Consider the following 26,603-nt stretch of genomic DNA (forward strand, 5'->3'; position numbering starts at 1 on the left):
ATTGGGCATTTTTATTTTTCAATGGAACAGGCACTAGGCTTGCAGATTTACGTTCTTTATACAAGTTTGTCCTCAAAGTAGCCCTTTGAAGTAGATGTGATTATCCCCATTTCTCATATAAAAAAAAAACTGAGGCTCAGGGTAAAGAAGTAATTTGCCCAAGGTCACGTACCAAGTGGGTGGCAGAGCCAGCATCTGAAGCCCCATTTGTGTGGTTCAAATGCTCAAGCTCTTCCTGCTCCTTCCAAGAACCAGTGAATCAAGTTCTGCCCGGGCTGCCGCGTGATGTAGTCAAAGGATGCTCCTTTGCACAAGGCAGATCGTATTGTGGGACAGAGGGATAGTTCTCCCTCAGAAGCAGAGAATAGATTGCCTTCCATCCCCAAAGATGCCTAGGCTCACAGCTCCTACTAGGACATTCCCTACCTTGTCCAGAAAGAGGGCAGAGTGGGGCTTCACTGCAGGTTAGTCACTTCAGGATCAATACCCTTATAGCCTCTAAGATTCTGTGTAGCTTCCAGAAGTACCAGGGTTATATTTAAGGAAGTGGAAAAGAACATGGATCCTCAGGCACTTCTGCACAGACTCTGGAAATAGAGCTATGACCCTATCTGGCCCAACTCTGCTCAATATACTGGGGATCAGAATTGGATCAGACATGGTTCCAGTCCACAGAACTAGGCCTGGGGTCTCAGCCATAGGCCAGCTCCCAGCTTGTGCATGTCTGGTTTGCAGAGAATTCTAAGTCAGGCCTTGCTCTTCGAAGTACAGATAAGCAATGCTGGCATCCTCTGAGGATTTGTTAGAAAGGCAGACGCTCGGGCCACACCCAGAACTGCTGGACTGAAATCTTCATTTTAACATGATCCATATGCACATTAAAGTTTGAAAAGCACTGCTCTAAAGCCCTGGCTTCTGAGTCGAGCTGTGCCTCAGAATCACCCAGAGAAATCTTAAAGGGACAGGTGCCCAGGCCCTTCAGACATGATGGGTGGGGCTTTAAAAAAAAAAAAAAGCCTTCCAGGTGAATCTGATGCGTAGCCACATTGAGAACCATCACTCTCAGATCCTTAGCAGTGGGTGTTTCCATCTGTAACCCAGGGGTCACTGACGCACTGATTCGTACAGTCAGCAGGCCTTTCTGGAGCCCTAACTGCAGCTGAGCACCGGGTACTTGAAGCCGGGTCCTGCCTTTGAGGAGTCCGAGTTGTCCTTGAGGAGACAGACAGCAAAGCAGAAGAGGGTCTTAAAGGTGCTAGAGATACTGAAAGTGTCGGGTCTAGTGGGGCCGTAACAAAGGAAGTGGCCAGTGGGACGAAGCAGGGGCCCAGGAATCTAGGGATGTATTCCAGGCGAGGTGACGCTGGGGCTGAACCTTGGGAACTGGGCAGGTGCGCCCCGTGAGGGGGGCGGTGGTGCTCTCTAGGCCCTGAGAAGCGCTGTGGGGAGGTAGAAAACCCAGACTTTGGAGTCAAGCAGATGGGAGTTGAGTATCTGTCCTGCCACTTAGCAGTTTCTGGCTCTGCTCCAGTCGCTTCACCTCTTTCATCTCAGGCTTCTGAAAAAAAAAATGTTTTTTTAAAAAAGCACCTAGCTTCTATGGTAGTTGTGATGAAAATGAGGTTGTACATATAAAATGCTATCTCAGTGCCTGGGATGAAGAGGCACCGGAAGTGGTAGCGGATGCTTCTGTACCAGCGGCAGGCCTCCCCGGAGCTCTGCTCCACAGACTGGTGGGGCAGCTCCTGGGAGAGGTCCAGGTGCTGCTCCCGGTGCAGGGGCATGAGGAGGAAGTGAGATGAAGATTGTCGGGGAGCTCTGCCAACTGGAAAGGGCTGTTGAGTGTGTAATTTATTTGATCCTAATGACAAGCCTGTGAGCAAAGCAGAGCAGGGACTTCATTGTTTGACAGCTGAGGGGCCTACCTCTTGAACGATTTAGGTGACCTGCCCAAATTAGAACCCACATCTTCTAAGTTCAAAGCTTAGGTCTGACTACTCCCCCCCCACCAGACTTCAGATTTGTTCTTGGGCACAAAAGACAGGGCCACAGCTCTTATGGACTCTCTAGGACAGTCCTGCCAATGCCACTCTCTTCTGGAATTTACCAGTCTGAGAAATGTCACAGAGGTGGCACTTCTCTGGGGCAGTGCAGGAAGACATGAGCCAGAAACTCAGCGAGCTAATCTAAGTGGACAGGGCCCCCGCCACACTCCCTCAAAAACCCATTTTCTGCCAGGGTGGATAGCATCCGTTTATCATGAGTGATACTCAAAGAAATGAAATTATCACTCCCACCTCGCAGCTGTCATCAGAAGGCAGAAAGATCAAGGCTGCCCTGGCATCACAGAGAGGGATCCGAGGTCCCCACATTTTGTTTAGCCAGAATCAGTGTCATCCAGGAAGATTAAATCTCTGTTGCATCATAGGGTAAGTCACGGGGGATGTTTCAAGATAAACAGGACATCTCTCTGGTTACCACCACCCCCAAAAGAGAGGTGAAAGAACAGCCAAGTAATTGGATTGAAAATACTGTTGAAGTAAACTAAAAATGGAGATGGAATCCACTTAAAGTGAGCAGCTGCTGTGGGCTACAAGACACCAAGCTGAACATTGGAAACACAGAAATGAACAAAATCCCATCTCTTCTCTTCAAGTATTGACAGGATCTGGGAGACAGACACATGAATAAACAGGCACAGCATTATGCTGAGTGTCCTGTAACCAGATTGGAGCCAAAATGAATCTCAGGTCACAGAGAAGAAAGGTCGGGGGGTAGGAGGATGTTTTGCAAGAAAAGTTAGCATTTGGGCTGGTAACCTGAGGAATGAGTAGCCGGTCAGCAGGCTGAGAAGGGAAGGGTGCAGGATATTCCCTGGAGCGGGAGCAGCAGGGACAGATGCATGAAGGCATATCTGAGGGACAAGTTGTCAGTGTGTCTGTGAGGAGAAGACAGAGCAGCAGCCAAGCATGAAGGGCCCTGTGTGCTGCTAGGCTGGGGAGCATGAATTATCCTGTAGGAAATGGGGGAGAGAGGTTTCCTGAAAGGGGAAACCTTGCAGTGATGTGTTGGTATTTGGGTTGGATCAGGGAAGAAGGGCTTGGGGAGGACCCAGGCTGCAGACAGAGATCCCCCCTGTTTGGAGGAGGAGGTAATGGGTCAGTAGCATCAGGGCTAGGACAGTTGGAGAAGATCATGATGTCTTGGACAAATTAGGGAGAGAAAACAGGAAGGAAAGCCTTGGGTCTGGAGGCCTGGCCCTGTGAGAAGCGGTGAGTCCCCGGGACACTGCCCAAAGCAAGGGATGGTTATGATGAGGAACCATCAGGGCCAAGTTAAGCCCTTCAGAGAACTTGACATTGAAGATCACAGTGCCCAGTCTTCATGTGTTATTCAAAAGACACTAATCTGTAAAATAAAATTTTGGTTTTTGAAAGGATCCAAAATATACATGCCTGATGAAATGCAAAATAGCTTCTTTTTAAACATTTCTGATCCTCTTACTTGCACCTTGCAGGGGTGTACAGCGCCCTGCATAGTTGGTGGTCTTACCACTACTTAGTCTGTACCCTGAATCCCCCAGCACAGCGTGTGTCCCACTGTCCAGTGAAAATGGCCAGTGCCAGGCCATCCAGCCTGAACAGAGGGAAATTCATTTGAATCAGAAGTCTTTCCAGAGGCTACCAATATTGAGATGCAGTTTGAGGGCCTGGGGATGATCAGTCCAAGGGCAGGAACTGATAATTAGTTTCCCAGGAGTTTTGGGTCCAACTCCAGTAGAGCCTAGACTTGGAAAGAACTGTCAGTCAGTACCATGTGATAGCGAAAGTCAGGCTTAATAAGTGATACCAACTGTGTAGTCCTCTCCAAATGCAAAAACACATGTGATGACTAGCAATTAAAAATAATAATGATTATCGAGTCCCTACTTTGTACCATGCACTATGCCAAATATTTTTCGTATGTGATTTTATGTAATTTTCCCAATACACCAGCGAGGTAGCTGTTAACATCCTCACCTTGCAGATGAAGAAAACTTGAGGCCCCGGAGGCCAGGTAACCTGCCCAAGTTTCAGAACCAGGAAATGACAAGGCTAGACGTGGAACCCAGACCAGTCTGACCCCAAAGCCTGCGCGTCTTTCCTGCCCTGTGCCTAGAGGTGGTGCCTCGTCTCCATAATCCCTCTGTGTCGTCCTGGTCTAGCTTCACTTTCCTCTGTCAGCATAGCCTCGCCTTGCTTTGCAGCCGTTTTCCAGAAGCAGAGCTATCACCACCACTGCTCCTCTGTTTTGTTTATTTTTCCTTGGGTGTTGCTGCAAATTACAGACTAGTCCTGCAATTCATTTACATCTGGCTGCAGGAGGGAGACTCCTGGGCTCCTGATAAGCATAACATGAGTGTCAGCGGACGGCAGTGTTGACGCTGGCTGGAGTCAGATCTGGCCGGGGCCTGCGCGCTCAGCCCTGACGTGGGGGTGGGGCTGCTGTGAAAGCTCTGTGGGAGAGGGCTTGTGTGTCGAACTCTTGAGGTGGTTTTGGTTTGTTTTGTTATGAAGTGTTTTTTAAAGTCATATCCTTTCATGTTTCTGGCCTGGATCATCCTAAATAGGGACATTGTCCCCATAACATTTTTGCTTGGACTCAAGTTGTACATCTCTGGCTGCCTGTTAGGACAGAAGAAAGTATTCACCGACGGGCGTTCCTTGCTTTCCAGCCACAGTCCCGCGCATAAATACTACCTGACCACAGACCCCATGAGTGGGGCCGTCTTCCTCTCTGACACCAACAGCCGGCGGGTCTTCAAGATCAAGTCCACTGTGGTGGTGACGGACCTTGTCAAGAACTCCGAGGTGGTGGCAGGGACAGGTGACCAGTGCCTCCCCTTTGATGATACTCGCTGCGGGGATGGTGGGAAGGCCACAGAAGCCACACTTACCAACCCCAGGGGTAAGGCCTTGCTTTTAAAACACTCTCAGTAACATTTATTAGGGCATTTCCATTTCCAAAAGGACATCTATGTTTATCATTGCAAAAAATGTTGAAACATACAGAGGAAAGTTAAAATTGTCGTAATTCCATCTGCCAGAAATAGTCCCAGTTAACATTTCCTATCTTTCCTCCTGCTCTTTTTTTCTAGGTGTTTGTGTGTATATAATGCTCACCAAAAACAAACAAAATGAAACCAGCTGTTTCAGTAACCTACTTTTCTTCCTAAGTGATGTATCATGAATATTTATTTCTCCATGTTATTAGAGTCTTCTGTGCACTCGCTTTTAGTGGACGTATAGAATTCCATCAAATGGTTGTCCCATTATTTATTTATCAATCCCCTCCTGTTGGATATTTATGCTACCTCTCAAGTTACTGTTTGATAAAACCACGGCAGGGTGTCATCTTCACACATGATCATGGGCTGTAGATGGGTAAACTCTAAGTTTCAGTTTTGAATCCTTCAAAAAGCTGGACTTCTTCATACCCACAATCACTTTCCATTCACTTATTCAGCAAGTTTTTACTGGGTATACAGTGTACTGTGGTTGCATAGATAAGTTCATCGTAGCAGAAAAATAAGACATGAATGCGAATCACTCAGATGAGAGAGGAAGGGGAGTGCTCCCTGAGATGTAAGAAGAAAGAACTGTGGGGGGGGGTCCAAAGCCGAGGGGAGCCCCTGTGCCCAGGAGACTTGGAAGGCTTTTTGGAGGAGAAGCCTTCATGGTCAGCATCATCCATCAGCAAGTGTTTACAGACCCTAAAGCCAATAACCTATGGTGTCTAAGCTTCAGTCGATTAAACAAGAGTATTATCTTCTATGTCCACCTCCTAGTATTGTTCTGAGGGTCAAAATTAATGTATTTCATATGATGGCCTATAAAAATGTTATGAATGGTAGTATTTTTAGATAGTGCCAGATTTCAGGGCTTGGTTTCAAATGAAAATGAAGTCAGGCAGTCCTATGTTTAAATTCAGACATTACCACCTAATAGCTAGCTGTGTGACTTTGGGTGAGCTGCTTAACCTCTCTGAGACCCATTTTCCTCCTCTATGAAATAGAAATATACTGCACAGTTATAATACAGATTAAATATTATCAGGAGTGTAAATGCTTGCTTAGTATATTGGTACCAGGGTACTAGGCACATGATTAACATCCCATAAATTGTAATTACTATTATAATTGTTAAATTGGATGTACATCATATCACATCATATGATGTATCGTATTATATCACATCATATGTGTCTTCCACATACCCGAAGTGGTCAACTGGTAGCTCTGTGGGGTAAATTTTCTGACATCTATGGTTAATTTCCCTCCTAATTATGATTTTCTAATACCGAGGGAGGAGCCTGGAGTGGAAAGAACACTGGGCTTGCACTTAGGGACCCTGCGTTACAGTTTTGCTTGGCCACTCCCAGCTCTGTGAGCCCCCTCCTCCTCTGAGCCTCAGTTTTCCCATTGGTAAATGTGTAGATTGGGCTAAGTGGTCCCTGAGAGCCCTTTTGGTTGCAACAGTCTTTTCTCTTAGAATTAAAACATTTTTTTCTGAGAAGTTTTACTCTCCAGATCTTTCTCAACTGCTCTACACACATGTATTCTCCACCTTCCCCTTACATACACACCCAAACACACACACACACACACACACAGATGTGGTGACAATGAAATTGCCCCAAAGCCTGTAATTAACCCAGAGAGAAATGACAAGGGTGCCATGATACGCAGGCCCTGTGCAGCAGGGAGGAGGAAAGATGTCCACATATTTAGCACAACAAAAGGCGAAAGAATGAAGTAATTAATCAGAGGACAGATCACTTCTGTTAGCCTGTGCAGCCAACTTCTGTAAACTAGGAACCTGATTGTTCGTGGCGCACTCATCAGTCCTAGCAGGCGGAAGAGAAAGGCAGAGCATAGCCAAACAGACAAGAAAACTGGCTCGGTACTTAAAGAATGCAGTTAATTTACATTCTAGGCAGGGACATAAGAAGGGCCTTCCCCCACCTTGAGGCTGCCAGGTGCTCCCTGTGAAATCACTTTCCAGCCCTGAACAGCCTAAGGAGGGGGCAGGAGGAACACAGCTCCAGAGGGTCTTCATCACTCAGAGGCCCCAACCTGCTGAGGGTCATAGACACGTGGGCCCTGAGAGCACGGGCCATGAAACCCACAAAGTGGGTTTCACATTCTCATAATTGTAAGTCGTGAGTAATTGTTGAGGGCTACCTATTCCAGGTCAGATGTTATTACCCACATTAAACCATGAAGAAACTGAGACTTGGAAGGGAAGTGACTCCTCCAAGATTATACAGCTGGAAAGCTTTATGCTTCATGTCTCCACCTCTTTGAAATTTTTCTGACCCATTCTTTCAGTTCCTTCCCCTGAGAAAGCTGCACAGAATAAAACTAACCAGTCTCCTTTATTTTACCACGAACCCTCCTGGGCTTTTGTCCCTCTCTGAGTACTGATTCATTCCCACGCCTCCCCATCTAGACCATGTGCTCCTCGGGGGCACCTCCTGTCTGTCTCTCAGCCCCAGGACCCCTGAGCAGTTAAGACTTTGGTAGGGGTATTTCTAACTCTCATGGTTCCAGGCTTGGGGTGTCGGTATCAACTATGAGCATTTTTAAAGCATGCCTTGGTCCCAGTCCCAGCCACCCTGTGATCTGGTATTTCCAGGAGTGAAACCAAGCAAGCAGAGGTCAAAAAAAACTCTTCAGGTGATTCTGATACACATCACTGGTTAAGAAGTACTGATTTACTAGTGTGGTTCTCCAACTGATTTGTATCTTTACCATCCAAGGTGCTTGTCAAAAATACAAATAGGGCTAAATTAGGAGTTTCAGATTAGCAGATGCAAACTGCTATATATAAAATAAATAAACAACAGGGTCCTACTGTATAGCACAGGGAACTATATGTATTCAATATCTTGTAATAGCCTATAGTGAAAAATAATATGAAAAAGAATATATGTTTGTATAACTAAATCACTACGCTGTACACCAGAAACTAACACAACATTGTAAATCAACTATACATCAATAAAAAATACAGATAGATGCTCAAGCTCCACTTGAGATTTTCTTGAATGAGGTACCTGGCAGGGGTGCATTTTAGCAAGCTCCCTGGTAATTCACACACACATACAGGTATTTCTTTACACAGGAGTGAGTAACACAGTTCTAGAACAACCCCTTCATGTCACAGCTGGGAAAACAAATGCAGGGACTTCCAGGGATTTGCCCAAGGTCACACAGTTGGTCAGGGAGGAGATCAACAGGTGGGACAGTCTAGCAAATGCAGGAAATGATGTGGAATAATGATTCTGACTCCTCCCTTCAATGTGCCTTTTTGAGAAATTAAATTCATCAATATTCCCTGCCCCAATCCAAAGGATTCTTTTTCAGGCTCTATACTTCTGAAATGACCAATGAAACTAAAACAGTAATAGACTAGAAAAATGTGAAGGATGATTGTTTTGGAAGAAAAGAAAAATTCTTACCAAAAAAGGGTTTTGATTAGTATAATTACAGGTCTTCAGAAGTAGGTTCATTTAAATAATCCACAGTTTTGACACCGAAAATGTTCTTCCTTACCACTACCTCTAGTGCCTAACAACCTCCCAGAAGTTGTGAGTCCAGCCTTAATGGATGGCTAACATGATAGGTGAAAATCTCCAGAGGCAGCCAGGTGGGAGGACCAGAGCCCAGGAGAAGCTGAAGACCTGGGTTCTAACCCTGGCTTTGAAAAAAAAAAAAATCACCCCAAGCCTCTGGGCAGCTCTCTTCTCGCCTTCAGAAAGGGAATGAATCAGTTGTGGGGGAGATCTACTCAAATCACGGTGAGGGGTGTGCACTGTCAACCCGCAAGTGTTGGTGAGCGTGTGGGTTGTTACCACCTCTTGCTTCTCCTCCCCAGGCATCACAGTGGACAAGTCTGGGCTGATTTACTTCGTGGATGGCACCATGATCAGACGCATTGATCAGAATGGGGTCATCTCCACCCTGCTGGGCTCCAATGACCTCACCTCGGCCCGGCCCCTCAGCTGTGATTCCGTCATGGATATTTCCCAGGTAAGGAGACAGCTTTGTCAGCTGGAGCCCTGAGTCTGCACATGTGTCCTCCCACTGGCCCCCGCCAGCCAGCTGGCTGCTCATCGTTGTGCTGCCCAAGGCCTGTGAGAGCACACTCTTGGTGAAGAGTACTAAGGACACACAGATGAGCAGGGCACAGCACGATGCTCTGAGAGTTCACCGTCAGGGGTATACGTGGGTGACAGAGGGAAGCTCAGGGGACAGTGAAGAGATTTGCCCAAGGAAGCCTCAGGGGCAGCACAGCCTCACACGGTGTGAGTTTAAATCCATCACCTCCTGAATTCCTTCTTTGGAAACACAGATGCTTGTACATTGTCTGCTCTCTTTCTAGCCTGTAAGCCACATGGGGATAGGCTAGAAGGAACCTTTTGTCCATCTTTTCCTCTACTATAACCAGGGTGCACAATCAGTACTTGTTGATTGATTAGTTGATTGACTGGTTGGTTGAATCCCAGCTTTGCCACTCACTCGCTGTGTAAGTTTAGACAAGTTGCTGAGGTCCCTTGGACCTCACTTTTCATGTCTGTAAAATGGGCCTCATGGACATTGGCCTGGCAGGATTGCCTTGAAAATATGTGGAGTGATTCATGTAGGGCTCCTAGAACTGCTTGGCACTCTGGAAGTGATCAATAAACAGAAATTCTAGTCCTACTTTCACAAAGGAGGTGACATTTGTGCCACATTTTGAAGGTTGAATAGGAGTTTGTTGGAAGAAAGGAGACATTTCATGCAAAGGGAATCACGTATGCAAAGGTACAAAGATGTTAATGGCCCTGGAACATTCAAGGAACACTGGAAAATTAAACACTGAGCATAGGGGTCTTGAAAGGAAGTAGCAGGAGTCAAAACTAGAGGTGTGCTTTGGAGCCAGTTAAAGGAGAATTTAACTCACCATACAAGAGTTTGGACCTTAGCAGGGGGGGCACCAGGAGCCCAGTGTAGACCTGAGAGAGATCGTTAGTTTGTCCTGCAGTGACTTGACAAGTGATGTGTTCTTTATCGCTAGGTCCTTTGGCAAGGCTTGGGCACTGCTGAATCTGTGAGCATCCATCTTGCCAACATTAGCAAAACCAAGGAAATTATGTTAAATTGCCAGTTGGTGTCAGCAGGGGGCACACGTAGCTTTTTAAGCCCTCTCACTTCTAAGGGAGCCGGAATACACAGGCCTTGTCACCGACTGCAGACCCGCTCCCTGTGCTCGGCAGGCAGCAGAAGCTGGGAGGCCTCCCTGGTCACGCCTGCCTCTGCTGCCAATGTGTGTCACAGAGCCCCTTCCCTAGAGCCCCTTCCCCAGAGCCCCCGGATGCTGCCAGCGGCCCGGCACCCGTGTCCCTTCCCTATCGGATGCTAAGGTGGTTTCCCTCCTCACCAGCTGATATGATCGTTATGAGCCAGCGTGGAATCTGTTCTCTGCCTCTCGACTTTCCAATTTGGCAGGCTTCCCCTTGCTGGCTTGAGAGTTTCCCTCTCCAGTCTGTGAGCAAGCTCGATGTACCCATCAGGGAGCTGCCAGGGCCTGAGGACGTGTGTCCACGGGTTTTCAGTTCTCAAAATGGGACCTCCACCACCCAGCACAGGGTGCCGAAATGTTTCAGTCCACACATTGGAAAATTGTTTAACTTGAGCCAGAGGTCCTGCCAAGCAGCCAGATCAAAGGCTTGGAAGACAGTTGGCATAGGGTGGAAGTGGGAGAAACCCACACTTAGATTCAGAAATCCTGGATCCAGGACTGAAATCTCTCTGCCCCTGGTCCTCAGCACCCTGGTCTGAATCTAAGCATGGGATTCTTTTTACCAAACCCCCCAACACAGGTGTGTACTTCTATATACACATATGGGAAGGGCGCCCGGACTTTATTCTCAGAGCCTCCTCTGTCACAAACACGCAGCTGCTGTACTGTGCTGTGGGGCGCAGGGAGGTAAGCCAGAGAGGTGAGAACACAGCTCAGAGGCAAGCATGCAAAGGGGAGGACCAAGGAGCTTAGCTTGGACCAGTCCCTCTGGAAGGAGATGAAGATGAGGGGAACTAGAAAGAGGTGTAGAGTTGAGACAGAACAGAAGATGTTACAACCTGTTCAAAACAAGGGATTAGTTCTCAACTCTGCAGCCTGCGGCCACCACAGACACAAAGTATAACTCTGTCCTTAGGGTCCAGAATGATTTACTGAGAACTTATATGCCGGGCACTGTTAGAAATGGGGCTACAGAGATGGGTACCACTTCACTTTTCTTATTTAGCTGTCATCATAATCCCTCAAGATCAGTGTTATCTACTCCCTTGCATAGATAGGGAAACCAAGGCGTGGTGACAGAAAGTGTGGTTACAAATGCAGAGCCCCATGCTAGGTTCCATCAGGTGGTGGAAATGCAATTTTTCATGAAATCATGTGTACAAATTCCCTAGCACAGTGTCTGGGAATGATAGGCAGTAAATATTCATTCTCTTTATAATTTAAAAAGAATTTCCTTGTACCTTGTCTCACTTGATCGTCACAACTGCTCTTATGTAATATTGATTACCACCTTCTACATATGGGGGAAGAAGTTCAAAGTGTTCATGTAACTTGAGGAAGATCACACCTGTAGTCGTCGGGGGACTAAGCTAGGAACGGAGGTGTCCTGGCCCCACATCCCTCTCTCTCTCTGTGCCTTTCACCAGTCAGTCATTGACTCATCCATTTGACAGTCCATTTTTGCAAATAACTCTGCAACAAGGCAGTCAGCTGAGAGTGCATTCATAAAGGGCCGGAATGCTCCGGAGGACGGGGCGAGGGAGCTCCATTCCTTCTTGGGGCTGTAGAACATGGCAACTGGAGAGACCTCAGAAATTGGTCTCTTCCCTCCCTTGCGGTGATGGGAAATGAAGCCTCAGCGCCAACAGCACTAACAGGGACGTAAAGTCAAAGAAGCTTGGGTACTTGGTCCAGAACCGTCACACAGGCACTGGGACTCCAAGGGCACTGCTCCTCCTTTCCCAGGGGCCCGTGTGCCTGTGGGCAGGTGAGAGAGCAGAAAAACGCTTGCTCTTCTCTCCTCCCCGCTTCCTCTCCTCCCTCCCTGCCCTACTCCCCCCTCCCCACCTTCAGGGAGCCATCTTTTCATCATAATGACAGGCAGAAAGGCCTCGGCAAGCATGTCCCCAAGGAGCCACAGGACCAGAGGGCATGAAATATTTAGCAGCCAGTGTTGACAAGAAGCGGGCTTTAGGAAATTGAAAATTCCCCTGTCACTTTAGAGTAAACTGTGTTCTTGATGCAGCCGAAGGCTGCTGTGATGCTGTGCTCCAGAGAGCACCGGGAAGTGTGAAGGAGGCAGTGCTGGCCCGGGGCACTGTCGGCCTCAGGCTCCCTGCTCCGTGGGGCGGAGGCACCCAGGCTGGGGGTGAGGGAACAAACAGACTTTAGGAAGCAGGGCCTCGGAGAAATGTGACAGGACTGCTCCCTCCTGAAGGGGCAGGTGCAGGTGACCAGATCTCCTGTGTGTATGATTCTCCGAGATTTCTTTTTACATGAGTAAACTACCATGTGAATGTTGCAGAAAATATAAAAAGTTAAAAATTACAAAGAAGAAAGTTAAAATTATCTCTAATCCTGATGCAGTGAACATTTTGGTGTCTCGCCCTCAAGCTTTTAATCTCCCTTCTTTCCATAATCTATTATTTTTTTTCCCCAATTGGGATCACTCTGTAAACTGTTTTTTCCACTTAATACATAGCAAACATTTTCTCATGTCATTAAATATCCATCTGTAACATCACTTTTAACCGCTACACAGAATATTTTAACTTACAGATGAACAAAATGTACTATAATTGATCTAGCCAATTCTCTCTCATCAGACATCTGGGTTGGTTCCAGTTTTCACCATTATTAAAAATGGCTGTGCTAAGCACCTCTGTACCCTGTGGTGTACAAGAGTAAATTTCTGGAAGAGAAATTGCTTATCCAAAGGCATACACTTGTTTAAATAAGCCCCAAATTGGCCTGAAGATCAAAGGTTTGTAGGGGGCTCAGGAACCTAAGGCGATGAGTCCGTAGAGGTGGGATAGATAAGTCAGCTGGAGGCACCAGCTGTCAGCCCATGTGCATTGTGACTTGGCTTCCTGCGGAACACAGTTAAAGGCTTCCCTAGTGCCAGCAACCCAACAACCCAGCCTCCACATCCACTGAGGCAAAACACAGAGCATCCTTGCCTCAGACCTGCCAGCTGCAGTTCCCCGCGTGCCCACCTGAAGGCTCCCTGTGATCCCTGCCAGCCTCCCAGCCTGGCTCAGAGAAGGCTCAGACATGGGACCCAGGTCTCCTGAACCTCTGTACCCATCGCCAGCATGGTTCATCCCTTCCAGGTGGACCTGTCCTCTGAGGTATTGGAAACCATTATCTGCTTTCACCAACTTCAATGTGCACGGGTGCCACCCAGGGATTTGTTTAAATGCATCTTCTGACTCAGTAGGTTTGGGGTAAAGCCTGCCATTCTGTATTTCTGACCAGCTCTTAGGTGATGCCAACACTGCCCATCCGATGACCACACTGGAAGGAGAAATGTCCAGTTACAATTCCCAACCCCACATTAGAATCACCTGGGAAGCTTTCGTGCCTCTGCCCAAGCCCCACACCCAGGCATCTGATGTCATTGATCAGAGGTGGAATTTGAGCACCAGTACTCTCTTAAATCACCCCAGGTAATTTGAACGGGTGTCCAGATTTGAGAATCACAGGTCTGGAACTATGTCAGACAGGGGCAGGATTGTTTCGTCTTTACATCCCCAGCACCTAGTCATGTGTTAATCCATGAACTTAAAGAACTGAGAAATCATCTTCAGGCTTATATCAGCAGTTCAGGAAGGGTCTTTCTTAAGCCTCTGAACAACTCCTACTTCAGCCTCCAGACTCCATCTGCCTTCCCCTCCCCTCTCCAGACCATTAGCTGCCCTTATCTGAACACCTGCAAGGGGTTGGACTCTGCACCATTGTCATTCCTACTTTATGGACGTGAATATTGAGGCTCAGAAAGGCAAATAATTTGCCCAAGGCCACAAGTGGGGGAGTAGGATCTGAACCCAGGCCTGTCTGACTCGAGTCTTTCCTCTCGCCTGCTTTTTGTTTGCTTATTCGTGATCCTCTTCTTCATGTTTTGTCAATCTAATGTAGACTGTCTGATGCCTCAGTGGTGGTTCTTCCATGATGTCTGTCTGACCAGGGACCACATCCATGGTTGATGACAGGCTGCTGTGAGGATTCGGCCAGACTGCCTGTGCAAGCACCTGGGGCACTGTTATGGGCTGGGCGGGGTGTGGGATCATCAGTGGTGTCACCTTACCAGGCATTTGAGTGTCCGTGTCTCCATCATCAGGTTCGCCTGGAGTGGCCCACAGACTTAGCCATCAACCCGATGGACAATTCCCTCTATGTCCTGGACAACAACGTGGTCCTGCAGATCTCTGAAAACCACCAGGTGCGCATTGTCGCAGGGAGACCCATGCACTGCCAGGTCCCTGGCATCGACCACTTCCTGCTGAGCAAGGTGGCCATCCATGCAACCCTGGAGTCGGCCACGGCCTTGGCCGTCTCTCACAATGGGGTCCTGTATATCGCTGAGACAGACGAGAAGAAGATCAACCGCATCAGGCAGGTCACCACCAACGGAGAGATCTCACTAGTTGCCGGGGCCCCCAGTGGCTGTGACTGTAAAAATGATGCCAACTGTGACTGTTTCTCTGGAGATGATGGTTATGCTAAGGATGCAAAGCTGAATACCCCATCTTCCTTGGCTGTGTGTGCTGACGGGGAGCTCTACGTGGCCGACCTCGGGAATATCCGAATTCGGTTTATCAGGAAGAACAAGCCTTTCCTCAACACCCAGAACATGTATGAGCTGTCCTCACCCATCGACCAGGAGCTCTACCTGTTTGATACCAGTGGCAAGCATCTGTACACCCAGAGCCTCCCCACAGGAGATTACCTGTACAACTTTACCTACACTGGGGATGGCGACATCACGCTCATCACAGACAACAACGGCAACATGGTGAATGTCCGCAGAGACTCTACTGGGATGCCCCTCTGGCTGGTGGTCCCAGATGGTCAAGTGTACTGGGTGACCATGGGCACCAACAGTGCACTCAAGAGTGTGACCACACAAGGACACGAGTTGGCCATGATGACATACCATGGCAATTCTGGTCTTCTGGCAACCAAAAGCAATGAAAATGGATGGACAACATTTTATGAGTAAGTATCAAGACAAGACCGTCTGATGGGTTGTTTCATGGGAGTATTGCAGGATTAGAGGTGAACTGATGACATGTTAATTTGTGGATGTATTTTATTTTAATTCACTCGAGATGCAAACTATTACCTGTTATAGGTTCTGCATGTTAATAACCCAGACTATTACTCCAGGGAAGGAATACGGTGCGGTGAAAATGCATGAGCTTTGGAGTCAGAGGAGCTGGGCTTGAACCCAGCGTTACTGTAGACTTAACCTCTGTAGGCCTCAGTTTCCACCTCTGTAAGATGGAAATAGTGGATACCTGCCCAACATACTATAGGCAGGTGATGGAGGTAAAAAGTAAAAACACTTGGCAAAGTGTTAGCCTCTTCATATGACCACTGTCCAGAAATATGGCAATGGGAGAAGGAACAGTTCCATGTGGAAGAACTGTCCACATAATCAAAGCCCACATCTTGAAGTTTCAAAAATTTTCTTTCACTTTTACCATTTTGGATGGAATTTATGAAGTGCATTACATGCCTCCCTTCTCAAACACATTATAAAGATATATTGAAACCTTCCATTTCATGAGTCAAGGTCATTAATAAGGAGCAACAACAATGCATTTAATGCTACAGTGTGAAGGTAGCTTCCAGGGAGTGAGGACATGAGGCTACAGAACCCTACATCCCGGCCCGAAGTGATTCTAAACTATTTCATTAGTTCCTGTGTCTAACCCATAGTTTTACCGCCTCCTCCCTCAGCGTGGCGCTATCTGGCCAGTGTGTGTTTCAGCCGTGCTGGCCCACTCAAGTAGTTCACTTGCCTGCTCTTCATCCCGGGTAGGGCTTCTTAAGTGGTGTGGTCAGAGAACCAGACATTCAGCTTATTCTAATCCTTGCCAAAGTTAAATTATGTATCCGAGGTGTCCCTCTATGAGATATTTTAATGAATGGACTTCGTGATATATCTTTTTCTACTTAGATATTTTTAGCTTCTTTTTGAGGTCTCAGCCATGTTCCAGACAATGGAAACTGTCAAATATGTGACTATTAGATAAGTCCGTGGGAGATGGGGAAGGAGCTAACCTTGTTGTGCGTCACTGATAGCCTCAGAACTGAGTTACTGCATTCAGTCCTCACGACAGCTCTGGAAGATGGGTGATAGTGTCTGCTTAACAGACACAGAAACTGAGGCTCAGAGAGGCTCATTTGTCCACTGTTATTTGAGAACACAGCAGAACAGGGATCACAAGCCAAGTCTGTCTGAATGCCAGAGCTCATTCTCTTGCCGCTCTGCCCTGCTGCCCCTTGCTGAGTTTGTTAATCCCAAATGAACTTGAATCCTTGAACCGTAAGTTTTTCTCAAGCTTGATCAAGCATCAGTTTCTCACAGTCCTAGAATCCAAAGCAAAAGGAGCTGTAACAGGTCTTTAAATACAATTTGCACCAAAAAAAAAAAAAAAAAAAGAAGAAGAAGAAAGAAAAAGAAAAGAAAGTCACAGCAACTTGGACAAAGTTCACTGGCTAAATTCCTTTCACCAAACAAGGGCCTTGTTAATTACAAAGAAAAGACAAAGATCCAGGAAAACAGCAGTTATCTTGATTAACTCATCGAAATGGAAATACATTAAATAATTCACTTTTCCCCTCATTGCCCAATGGAAATCTCTTATACATTATTTAGCCAATACAGGGGTTTCTTTGTCAGTGCAAGTCACTGCACTCAGTTAGTTCCCAGGGTCACTCCATCAATTCCTAAACTGAACGCTTACACATCAGTGCAGCCCTTACTCTCAACCAGCCCTGAAATTGAAAACCATCTCCTACACCTCTACTGGAAAGCACCCCGTCCCTCAATCTCTGCCTTCTTTGATGATATATGCAGCCATATGTGATTTTTTAGGAAGAAGAAAAAGTTAATGCCATTGCTTTTTATCAAATAACAATTGGCATTCCAAAGTATCCACGTAATAGCAGTACTCAGGAGGAAGAGATAAAAGTCCTAAAAGAAAAACGAAACTCACTTGTTTGAGACCCTACTGTGTTCCAGGCTCTTTCCCATTTAATCATTACAGCAACCTCTGATGGTAGGAATTATCAACCCCATTTCCTACAGATGAACAAACGGAGGCACAGAGAGATGAGGTAACTAGTCTGAAATCACACAGTGAGTACATAGCAGAGCCAGGACCCAAGTCCATGTTCTTTCAGCTGCACTGACTGGGTGTGGTCAGTGTAGCTGTGTTCTTTGTAGCTTATCTGTATGGCAGGATTAAAATAGTATATTCTTCATAGGGATAGTGTGAGGTTCAAAATTTTAGTGAGAGAAAGTATGGAAAAGTCAATGTCTGACCCAAATCATAGCTGCTGCTGCTAATATTATTCTTTCAAGCAATATTAGTATTGATATTTCAAGCAATACAAGTAGTTGCAGTACAAGTAGTTGCAGAGATGCTGTTTGGACGTGAAAGGTACTACCACCTGGGAGCAGCTGCAAGTAAACTAATCAAAGGAGCAGACAAAAGTTGTCGTTAACATAAGAATTAGAAGGCAGACCAGAAGAGCAGAATCAAATGTCAAGTCTGAGAGATCAAGGTATGAACTAAAAGAGAAGTCAGATCCCTGAGAATATCAAAACTGGGCTAGAAAGAGGCATGTAGAATGGGACAAGGAAAAATGGTTCAGCTCAGGCTGTGAACAAAGCAAGGGTACCAGATACCTATTTTTCGTGGATGTTTGCCATGTGATTTAGGGGTGGGCTGGCTTCTAGACCCAAGTCTCAACCAGACAGAAATAATGCCTGACCTACCCCAGCTGTTATGAGGATCAAAAAACTAAATCCTAATACTGAAAGTGAAAATACTTTGCAAACTGTGACACTCCCAAGAAGTAACGGTGTGCTATTATTATCATTATGCTGTTTCTCAACACAGGCTGGGGCAGCTTTTGCCAGTGCACACGGCTCCAGTGAATTTTCTGCTTTTAGCTCCATGAGGCAACTTAATGGATTCCAAACTCAAATGCACTAATTTTTTTTTAAAAAATCAGCCCAGGCTTGCCTGTGACATGGGCTATTACTGAAACAAGTTTTAAGTTGGCTTTATCTATCCTCTCAACAGATTAAATAATACATCTAACATAAATATCACACACTTCAGAGAAACTTGACTTAAAGAGTTCACAATGCTGGGGAATCAGGGTTACTTTTCTTCCCTCAGCCCACAGGTCTGCTGGTAGGAAACCTCAAAGAAGCCTGTAATGCCGTCTTCCTCTTTCCTCTCCAGTGGGCAGCATCATTAATTTCAGACTTGGGCTCCTAGGCAGATGGCATTTGGTGGCTAAGAAAATGGCCTGACGAGCATGAGGCAGGTTCCAAAATTGGCTTGCTAGGTGGGCGAGAGCAACCAGCTTCCCTAAAGTTCATAGAGGGAAGTGGCTTGGGCGTCCCAGGGTGCCTTGTGACAGCCCCTGTCATGCTTGTGCTCGGGCCAACTACTGTGACACCCCAGCTGCCTTATCTCTGTGCAAGCTTGGGACTTGCCACCTAGTAGGTGCTCAGTAAATATTTTATGAATGAAATGTAAATTCAGGTGGAAAGGAGGTAAAGAAGGGCAGAAAAAATACTGTAGAGAGAAAAATGCTAGGTTTAAATCACAGCTCCAGCACTGTCAGAGCTCCCAGCGGGAAACAGGATTCAATTCAGATGGTTCACATGAAGAGACGTGGCTTCCAGTTGTTGCTTGAGGATGTAGAAAGAGCATTATTCCCAACCTTACAATGAAAATAAGACAGACAAATGGCAAAGTCATGGGTTTTCCTTGAAATCCTTCTCTGAGGTCACAGGGCAACCAGCTGGCCAAATCCAAGGGGAGACAGAGTGTCACATTGCGGATAAAATGTGAGTACTAGCTTACCAGGGATAGAGGCAAGCAGTCACTGGCAAGAAGAGTTCAGCTTGATGAATTTACAAAGGCTAAGTGTGTATTGGGAAGAGAGTATGAAGTGCTTGGAGGCTGTGGAAACTGGGAGCATCCACACCCTCCAGAACGTTTCTCCACAAGCCCCACCAAGTACTCACAGAAGAGAATAGGAAGATGTTTAAGAAAACATCCCTTATGGTAGACCAGAGGGAAGGGTACAGCAACTGCTGAGGAAGGGGCACAGATTTCTGCCTGCTCCACCCAGACCCTTCCCACCTGTTCTCCCATATGGAACAGAAGCCTTATTCTGTGAAGAGAAGGACAATGGACACTACCCTACCCTATCTTGAAAGCAGCCAGAAAATAAGGCATTTTGTACAGAGGAGCAAAGATAAGAATCACAGCAGACGTCTTATCAGAAACCATACAAGCTAGGAAACAGAAATGCTGAAAGAAAAACAAAAACCTGTCAACGGAGAATTCTATATCCAGCAAAAGTATTTTTCAAATTGAGAAATGTTATAGAGGAATAGGCAGCGATACAGGAACCAAGAAAGAATGGGAAGGCACCCAGGCACTAAAAACAGTAAGCAACCATCACCATCCCTCAGGCGGATGGGCAAGGCAAGGAAGGAATAGGATGCTGTTACTAAGCCCAGAGGGAGCTGTAACCATGAAGAAGAAGCCGTCTGGTGGAAGCTGTAATTGTGGGTGGGTGCACCCACCATTAGAATATGGCACTGGAGACAGAGAATACGGAAAACTTCTCCCCTTGACCTCCAGTCTCTTGCCATTGCCTACCATTGACTGAACCCAACCAGCAGCAAGCCAGCAAGGGGGCCCCGGGGATGCACGGGTCAGCCCCTCTGGGCACAGAGAAGGGCAGAGAATGGTCGGAAGAGGGAACAGAGAATAACCAGCACAGACACTGACAGGCTCTGTGACATTGTACACATGAGTGGCAGAGCCAGGATTTAACCCCAGACCTACCTGAATCCTAAGCACTTTCCACCAGATGCACTGCCTCAAGTACAACATGAGTGAGTGATATGACCTCCAGTGGGGAGTGAGATCTTAGAAATCATGATGGCTAGAATTCATTGCTGGGACTTAATTCCCTAGGAAATGGGCAGCAAACACAAGTTTTTATTGCAGAAGTCAGAAAGTAGCCTGGCTCTGCTACAGTTTTAGAGGAACTAATGGTGTAGTGATGCCATCTATCCTAGTGACCTGAGGCCAAGGGGGCTATTGGTGCGCATGGGCTGTGAACGCTAATTATTTATAGACGGTACAGTGGCCATTTCCTCTTGCTGATGATGGTGGTGTTTGAAACAATCATAGATGAAAGTCATAAAAATCAAATCTTTATTTTCCAACCAAAAAGTCCCCGATCAGCAAGTTTACTATCAGTCAGACAACATGGCATTTTCCTCACCAGCCACATATGGTAAGTGGCGTGAGATGTGAAGTATTGAGCATGAAGAAGAAAGCCTTGCAGTGTGTGCGAAGATACCGTTTAGTGGGCCTCTTCTGAGAGCCAGGTTCACAGCCACTACATGAATCTTTTATGTATTTTCTTTCCCCGTGCTCCAAAGATGCTTTGGGAAAATGGAGTGACAAAAAGTCAGTGGAAGCAAAGAATGAGAAGCCTGTCACCTGGCCAGCTCCGTATACCCGCGAAGTGGGGTTTGGCATCACTGCAAAGTCAACTGCAGTGGTAGCAAAGCAAAGCATTTTGAAGAGAAAACTGACCCACTTGAGATTTCCAAACATGATTTTTTTTTTCTTTCACATAGTTGAGCATAAAGGTCTTGATTTGAAACAACATCATTTTTATGGGAAGCTTAATGATAGAACACAGACTTTAAGGTCAGACAGACCTGACAGATCTGTAGTCCTCTGTTAGCTGTGTGATCTTAGGCAAGTTACTTATCCTCTCTGAGCCTCAGCTTCACCGACTGTGAAATGATGCCTACCTCAGAAGATGGTTCTGAGCACAATGCTTGATACCTAAGATGTCCTCTGTGAGTAGTGAACTTCCCCTTCCTTGCATGGAAGGTGAAAAGTAGTAAGATTGAGTTCTTAGTTATTTTCAGCCCAAATCTTGAAAAAATAACAATAATATCTACTGTTATTTATTTATACATTCACTCATCTAAGAAATATGTATTGAGTACCTCTTTCTGCTGGGTCCTGCTTTAGGCACTAAGAATACAAACAAGGTCCCTGTCCTCATGGAGTTTATATTCTAGCTGGAAAAGACAGACAATAAGCAAGTAAACAAATAAACAAAATTAGTGAGGTGAAGACAGTCAAGTAAGATAATGTGATAGAGCTGAGAGGACCCATCAGAAAGAGTGACCAGGAGAAGCCTTGCTGAAATAGTAGCATTTGAACTAAAACATGAGTAATCAAAGGAAATAGCCCTACCAAGATTGGAGGGAAGAGCACTCCCAGCCAAAGGAACAGTAAGTGTGAGTGCCCCAAGCCTGGCCTGAGCTTGGCGTGTTTGGAGAACAGCAGCAAATGTAGTGGAACACAGGAAGCACAAAGGAATAGGGTTCAAGGTGAAATCAGAGAGGAGGCAGAAAGAGGCAGGTCATTCAGCCAACATTCATTCATATTACTGAGCATCTTCTACATGCCAGGCACTCTTCCTGAGTTCTGGGGATACAGCAGTGACCAAAGTCCCTTCCCTCAGGGAGTTGCCATTCTAGTGGGAGCAGTCTCATGGGATCCGGCAGGACTTGGGAGGAATTTGCGTTTCATTTTAAGTGTTACCTTGTTTGATCTTCATAGTATCTCTCTGAAATAGGTATTATTATCCATGTTTTATAGAGGAGAAAACGGGCACACAAAAGTTATGTTATGTAACCTGCCTAAAATAATGTCATTTGTGGTGGGGGTTAGATGGTTAGCAGAATAACAGAACTGAGTGCCCACCCTCTGGGGCTGCTGGCTGGCAAGTGTAGAGCCTGGATTCAAAGCCTAGACCACCAGGCTTCAAGGACCTCCTTATACCAACTTCTGTTCCTCTTTGATCAAAAGGAGGCAGATTGGCCAGAAATTTAAGTAAAGCTGCAACAGACATACCTAAGCTGTCGTCCAGAAGTCATCCATCATGAGGCCAGGGTTTGAGGTAGCCACCTGGAATCCAGGGAGTGCAGAGAGAGACCTGCCCCCAACACCCTGCCAGACAGCACCAGCCTCCTTGCTCTTAGCAGCTCTGTAGCAGGAAGAGAAAGGGCCCCACCGAGGGAGCCACAGGGCAGAGGTCAAGGTCCAGAGGATGAGGATGGGCAGCGCCATCTCCTCCCCAGGCAGAAACAGAAGCGTTCTGATGGGATAATCACAGGTATTGATCAGGCAGCAGAGAGATCCAGGGGTGTTTCTCAAGCTCCAGAAGGCGCTGAAATGAATGAATAAGAGATGAGAAAATTCTATAAACTGGCTGTTCTGTTTGATGTTCATTTAATTAAGACATTCAGTCCTTCTAATGGAAGATATGAGGAGTGGAAATTACTGTTTTTTGGCCATCTCATATAAAATAAAACCAGATCGTGAAGGCATGGGGCCTTTTCATTGTCTCATCTTCAGGCTCAATTTAATTATGTATTACAGGCTACCTTCAATAATAATTACAATTGGCTGCCTTTATGCAAATCCTCTTTCTATCTTGGAGACTAAAACTCTGGGGAGATGACGACAGAGATTGCTGAAGTATTGTTTAGTGAAAGCGGTTGTTCCCTTATTTGTGCGTTCAGCAGGTGCTTATCATGGACCGACTGTGTGTCCAGCCTCTGTCAAGTCCTGCAGAGGGGAGCGTGCAAATGAATTACAGTCTCTCTTCGCCAACAGAGTAGGAAAGAGGCTTCCCATGTCCAATCATGCATTCATTTATTCATTCAGGCAACATTCCCCACCTGTCTTCTCTGTGCCAGTCCGCATGCTGGGGAAGCTGAGATGAACCAAGGGTCAGTCCGCCACACTCCCCTTGCTGGCAAATGGGTGGTAGAATCCAGATTCCAAGCCTGGCTACCTGACTCTACAGCTCTGTCCTGACTCATGCACTCTTGAGGCCAAAGCAGAACACAAGTCATACATCAGCTATTACAGTGCAGGGGACACATTCTGTGACAGAGCTGTGGCAGGGCATCACTGGGAGAAAAAGGGCCATGGGACCTCAGAGGGGTAGCATCTGAGCAAGACCTTAATTCAAGTAGTATAGAGGTGACGTCTGACCCCTAATTAATAATCTCTCTATTAAGTCTTACTGGTAAGACTCCAAAACTCCTTTTTAGGTATCTTGCGTGGTATAGTAAAATCATTTTTATCTGGTTAGGTCAGGAAGTTAGGTTAATAAAGAGTCTGTACATGAATAACAAGTGTTCAGAGAACCAGACCAGAACAGCATGCCCATCCCATGAAACTGTTAGACTGAAAGGGATCTTCCTGTTGATTTCAAACATGACTCAGGATCTGACAGCACTGGCTTACTCATAGATCACAGATCCAGTTAAGATGACCAAGGCAGAGCCAGGTTTGGGGGAAGTCTTGATTTGGGGCTCAGAAATTTGAGGTGCCTTAGTAATATTTTACTGAAAAGACTGAGAGGTTGATATTGACAGATGTCCTATAAGTGAGACTCTTCCATAAATGCCAGTAATTTAAAAGGTCCCCTTCCCCAAGGTGACCATGCTCAGGAGGCATTTACTTGGGTTGTCCCAGCACTTTTCTGAGTATGCAAATAATCCATGTTAATTACAGAAAATCTTGGGAATATAAAATACATATAAAGAAGCCACTAAGATCACCTGTATTTCTACCTCCCAGAGACAGCCAGTGTAAACGTTTTTGTGAAATTCCTTCCTGTCCAAATTTCCAGCAGCCATTAAAAAGAATACCAGCCTCTCACAGAGAGTCTCCAGGTCAGAGAGGCCTGCGGACAGACATTCCAAATCTTTACCCCAAGACACTCCTTCCTTCCTGCAGCGACCTTTCAGAAATCTCCCCCTCACCCAGCTCCAAGGAGCACTCTGTACCCGTCACCCTCCAGTCCAGGTCAGGCCACACCATTGCCCCACATTAAGCCAGACTGACCTTTCCTTACAAGACTCAGTACAAAAGAAGAAACCTGAGAGATCATGACAGGAGACAGGTTTCCAAACCCCTTCACTGCCCCTCAGAGAACCCAAAGGACTGATACAGCCACACAGCCTTGCCCCACTGAGCCCGGGCCTGAAGTATGTGGTGGAGACGCCTGCGTTGCTTGCCATCTTGGAAAGAGATTCCATTCCCCTTCCTCAGGCCTCCGCAACAGAGAGCTTCAACTTTCTCACAGCCCCTTGGCTCTTAACCCAGAGTCACTCTTGGGTCAAGGACTGGGGTGATTTGTTCAAAAGACCTTCACCAGCACCTTCTCTGTGGCAGACTGTGCCTGGGACTGTTACCATTTGGGGTAAAGAACACCTTGATCGGTATCAACCACCGCGACCGAAAGAGTTGGCAGATGGCAGACTCGATGCAGCATCCAAATCTGACCTTTAGCAGAAAATTGCTCAGCAAAGGCCTGCCTGGTCTCACCTACTAAGTCTAACCTGTAACCATAGAAGCTGCAGGATGCCAGGGTCCCATCAGGATGCCAGGGTCCCATCAGGAAGCCAGGCCCAGCTGAAGGAATCATGAGAAGAGCCAGGATGGAGCTGAACTTCCAGGCCTTTCATTTCACCATGGTTAAAACCCTCAGGGCCCCAGAGAACAACTTTACCCCAGTATTAAAAGCCAAGCAGGAAAAAAGTCCAGCGGGAGACCCAGAGTCCATGAGGGAGACATACAGCTGAACCCATGCTACTAGTCAGAGCATGAGTAGAAGTCAAAAATATTGGCATCCATGCAAAGAACTTTTTTCCCATTCACACACAAGTGCAAAAAGACTATTTAAACTACCTTTTTCCACTTGAGCCTCCCTTAATTATGAGTAATAACTAACAGGTGAATAGCCTACTCCCTGCCATCTCCCAACCACTCTGAGCAGGTAGGGAGGCACACACAACAGGTACTTGCGACTGGACAGGATGGAAATGCTCATTGACGACAGAGAGGCAATGGTGGCTTGGAAAAAGATAGATCTGAGTTCGAATTTTGACTCTTTCACACCTATTAACTGTGTGACCTTGAGCAGGTGACTTCACTTTTCTGAGCTTCCTCCAAAAAGGAGATAATATATACCTTTTATTGACTAATTGTAAGGATTAAATGAAAGAATGCATGAAAAGCGACTAGCGCCATACTTGAACAATATGAACACTGTATTGTAGGTATTCAGTTAAGGTAGGTGTTTCTTTTAGTGGCATCAGAAGAATGGTAAAGAGAATTAAGATTCAACTGTGATGCTTCAGAAAGACCACATCAGAGCGAAGCCGTGAGTTCTGAGCGCTGCAGATACATAGCTGCCTGGTGCCAGATGTGAAATCTGGATGTGAAGGGGTTGCAAGAACCCATCTGTCTAGGCTGCTTATGTGTCCACAGAATCCTGGTTTGAATTCACAGTCCCCTTTTCCAGAATCTGTAGCTTCCTAGGCAGCCCCATCTATAGCACTCTTTAGGAGAAACCTGTGTAATCAGTTCTTGGGGGTTTTTAAAGGGTATGCAGGCACCTAGTTTGACTGCTCAATTCCAGGAGTCCCCCAGCTCTCAGACTCTGGGTCGGCCATCTCACATGGGCACCATCATCTCACCCTTCGTGGGTGAGTATTAGTTCATAGCGACAGGGCACTTCCACATCTTGCTCACCGTAATCCTAGGCCATGGGCAGGACAGGGGTTATCATCTCCACTTTATGGTATTAGGAAAGGAAGACTCAGAGAGGTAAGTCATTTGTCTACAGTTGAATACCAGCAGATGGAGTTGTATCCAGGGAGATGCAGGAGACTTGGAAATGTATCCAACCAGAAAGAAAAGCAGAAAGTGCAAAACCGTGGCATAAGGTAGAACGTGCCAAGTTCCAGCAGTAGCACCATTCTGTTTCTGTTATTCAGAGCCACCCCTTGGTTTTCAGGTACGACAGCTTTGGCCGCCTGACAAATGTGACCTTCCCTACTGGCCAGGTGAGCAGTTTCCGAAGTGATACAGACAGCTCCGTGCATGTCCAGGTAGAGACCTCCAGCAAGGACGACGTCACCATAACCACCAACCTGTCTGCCTCAGGTGCCTTCTATACACTACTGCAAGGTAAGCCGGGTGGGGGCCTGGGAACGTGGAGGTGGGGTGGGGAGACCCCTTTAAAAGAGGATGACGTAAGAAACAAGCTGTGGCTGCAGCTGCCCAACAACAGGAAAGCTTTACAACTGGTTTCTCTCCATATTGCCACCTAATT

The 26,603-nt window shown here is 46.5% G+C and overlaps 1 protein-coding gene across 3 annotated transcripts in view; it reads left to right on the forward strand.

Annotated features, from left to right (window-relative positions):
• The window catches only part of TENM4 (teneurin transmembrane protein 4), a 709,295-nt gene that overhangs the window by 661,433 nt on the left and 21,259 nt on the right, over positions 1-26,603 (forward strand). For all 3 annotated transcript variants that reach the window (XM_072969126.1, XM_072969128.1, XM_072969127.1), the window contains 4 exons: positions 4,715-4,947; positions 8,919-9,073; positions 14,446-15,323; positions 26,286-26,458. In XM_072969126.1, the coding sequence (XP_072825227.1) occupies positions 4,715-4,947; positions 8,919-9,073; positions 14,446-15,323; positions 26,286-26,458 (1,439 nt within the window). The remainder of the gene's footprint in view (positions 1-4,714; positions 4,948-8,918; positions 9,074-14,445; positions 15,324-26,285; positions 26,459-26,603) is intronic.

Source organism: Vicugna pacos, chromosome 10 (genome assembly GCF_048564905.1).
Source record: "Vicugna pacos chromosome 10, VicPac4, whole genome shotgun sequence".
NCBI lineage: Eukaryota > Metazoa > Chordata > Mammalia > Artiodactyla > Camelidae > Vicugna > Vicugna pacos.